Raw genomic sequence first — 2,545 nt, forward strand, 5'->3', positions numbered from 1 at the left:
AAAATAAAATAAAACAAAATCTAAACTCCTTTTCCGGGTCTACAAGTCAGTAGAGAATCTGGTCCCTGGCCTCCTCTTTAGCTTCATTTCATGTCACTTCATCTTTTCTGCAAGAGCCTCTTTTTGTTCCTAGACCTTGCCAAGCTCTTTTTTCTGCCTCAGGGCTTGGCTCTACCACCCCATTCCACCCTAATTGCTATCACTTTTCCCAGTTTATTCCCTTCAGAGTACTCACTGCAATTTGTGTTGTATGTTTTTACACTATTAGATTACGAGCTTTAAAGAGGATCCCATCAATTTTATGCAGGCGCATATACCCAGTGGCACAAGCAGCAGACTAAATGAAAAGCAGAGTGTTGTTTCTAGAAGGAGAGAATAGTCATACCTAGTAATTGCCAATGTACACTCCTCTACTGATGTTTCTTGACCTCACTACTGCCCTTTTTCTTACTGCAGAGAGGTCAAGAAACATGAGGAGGTGAGTGCACATTGGCAATTACTAGGCATAATTAAACCTTTAAGAATCAAAAGGCAAAAATCTTACCTTTAATGTTGTTAATTTCTTCCTTAATGATTTTCCTAAACTTTGACAGCATCTTAGAAGCTGATAATATTTCATCTTCTAAAAACTGGCTCAGAGGATTTTCTTTTGGATTTCTTTTAAATTTCACCAAGTAATATGCACCAGTGTCAGAATATTCTTCTAGTTGAATTCTGGGGACTTCCAGTTTAAACATGACATCGAATTCATTAGGTGCAGAAATCTAAGAAACAGTAAAAATAGCACTGAAATATTTGCTTATGAATGTTTTCCAAGTGACTGGAAGTTTTAAGTTCCACTTAAAACTTTACTTTAAAAAGCAAGATTCATAATGTCTATATATTCCCTCTGGGAGTGGGACTACTGGAGCTGGCAGGAGGTGGAAGAGTACTACCTGTTTCATTTTGTAGGATCTACACTCGATTTTTTTTTACCATGACCTAGCATTATTTTTATAACTAAAAATGATTTTAGGCCAGCTGCAGTGGCTCACACCTATAATTAAATTTCGTGTATGATATGTGGCAGGGAATCAAGGTTCATGTTTTTCCTATATAGATACCCAATTGACCCAGCATTATTCATTGAAAGAAAAAAAAAAATCATCTATTCAGCCAGGCACAGTGGCTCACGCTTGTAATCCCAGCACTTTGTGAGGCTGAGGCAGGTGAATCACAAGGTCAAGTGATCGAGACCATCCTGGCCAACATGGTGAAACCTCGTCTCTATTAAAAATATGAAAATTAGCTGGATGTGGTGGTGTGTGCCTATAGTTCCAGCTACTCAGAAGGCTGAGGCAGGAGAATTGCTTGAACCCGGGAGGCAGAGGTTTCAGTGAGCTGAGATCGTGTGACTGTACTCCAATCTGGGTGACAGAACAAGACTCTGTCTCAAAAAAAAGAAACAAAAAACCTTTCTCCTACTGAATTACATTGCTGCATATTTTGTGTACTATATTGAATTATATGTGCAGGATTCTTTCTGAACTTTCTATTCAATTGGCCTATTTTTCTTTTTTTTTTTTTCTGAGATGGAGTCTCGCTCTGTCGCCCAGGCTGGAGTGCAGCCGCGGGATCTCAGCTCACTGCAAGCTCCGTCTCCCGGGTTCATGCCATTCTCCTGCCTCAGCCTCCCGAGTAGCTGGGACTACAGGCGCCCACCACTTCGCTCGGCTAGTTTTTTGTATTTTTCAGTAGAGACGGGGTTTCCCCGTGTTAGCCAGGATGGTCTCCATCTCCTGACCTCGTGATCCGCCCGTCTCGACCTCCCAAAGTGCTAGGATTACAGGCTTGAGCCACCGCGCCCGGCCTCAATTGGCCTATTTTTCTATCACTGCATCAATAACACCTGCTTAATTAGGCTGCTTTATGGTAAGTCTTGCTCTTTGGTAGAGTAAATCTTCCAACATTTTTTCCCGTACAATTTCCTAAACTATTCTAGGTCCATTGCACTTCCATATAAATCTTTTGATCAGGCTGGACACAGTGGCTCACACCTGTAATCCCAGCACTTTAGGAGGCTGAGGCGGGCAGATTACCTGAGGTTAGGAGTTTGAGACTAGCCTGGCCAAAGTGGTGAAACCCCGTCTCTACTAAAAATACAAACATTAACTGGGTGTGGTGGCGGGAGCCTATAATCCCAGCTACTCGGGAGGCTGAGGCAAGAGAATTGCTTGAACCCGGGAGAAGGAGGTTGCAGTGAGCCGAAATCGAGCCACTTCACTCCAGCCTGGGCAAAAGAGTGAAACTCTGTCTCAAAATAAAAATAAAAATAAAAATAAATAAATAAATCTGAAACCCCGTCTCTACTAAAAATACAAAAAATTAGCTGGGTGTGGTGGCAGGCGCCTGTAGTCCCAGCTACTTGGGAGGCTGAGGCAGGAGAATGGCGTGAACCCGGAAGGCGGAGCTTACAGTGAGCCGAGATTGCGCCACTGCACTCTAGCCTGGGTGACAGTGCAAGACTCTGTCTCAATAAATAAATAAATAAATAAATAAATAAATA

At 42.2% G+C, this 2,545-nt stretch overlaps 1 protein-coding gene across 1 annotated transcript in view; it reads right to left on the reverse strand.

Annotated features, from left to right (window-relative positions):
• MB21D1 (Mab-21 domain containing 1) overlaps nucleotides 1-2,545 on the reverse strand; it is a gene marked incomplete at its 5' end in the record, with an annotated part of 35,774 nt that overhangs the window by 24,783 nt on the left and 8,446 nt on the right. Inside the window, one exon of the mRNA XM_011987120.1 lies at nucleotides 545-764. Within this exon, the coding sequence (XP_011842510.1) occupies nucleotides 545-764 (220 nt within the window). The remainder of the gene's footprint in view (nucleotides 1-544; nucleotides 765-2,545) is intronic.

This window comes from Mandrillus leucophaeus, unplaced genomic scaffold, assembly GCF_000951045.1.
Source record: "Mandrillus leucophaeus isolate KB7577 unplaced genomic scaffold, Mleu.le_1.0 Scaffold300, whole genome shotgun sequence".
Taxonomy (NCBI): domain Eukaryota; kingdom Metazoa; phylum Chordata; class Mammalia; order Primates; family Cercopithecidae; genus Mandrillus; species Mandrillus leucophaeus.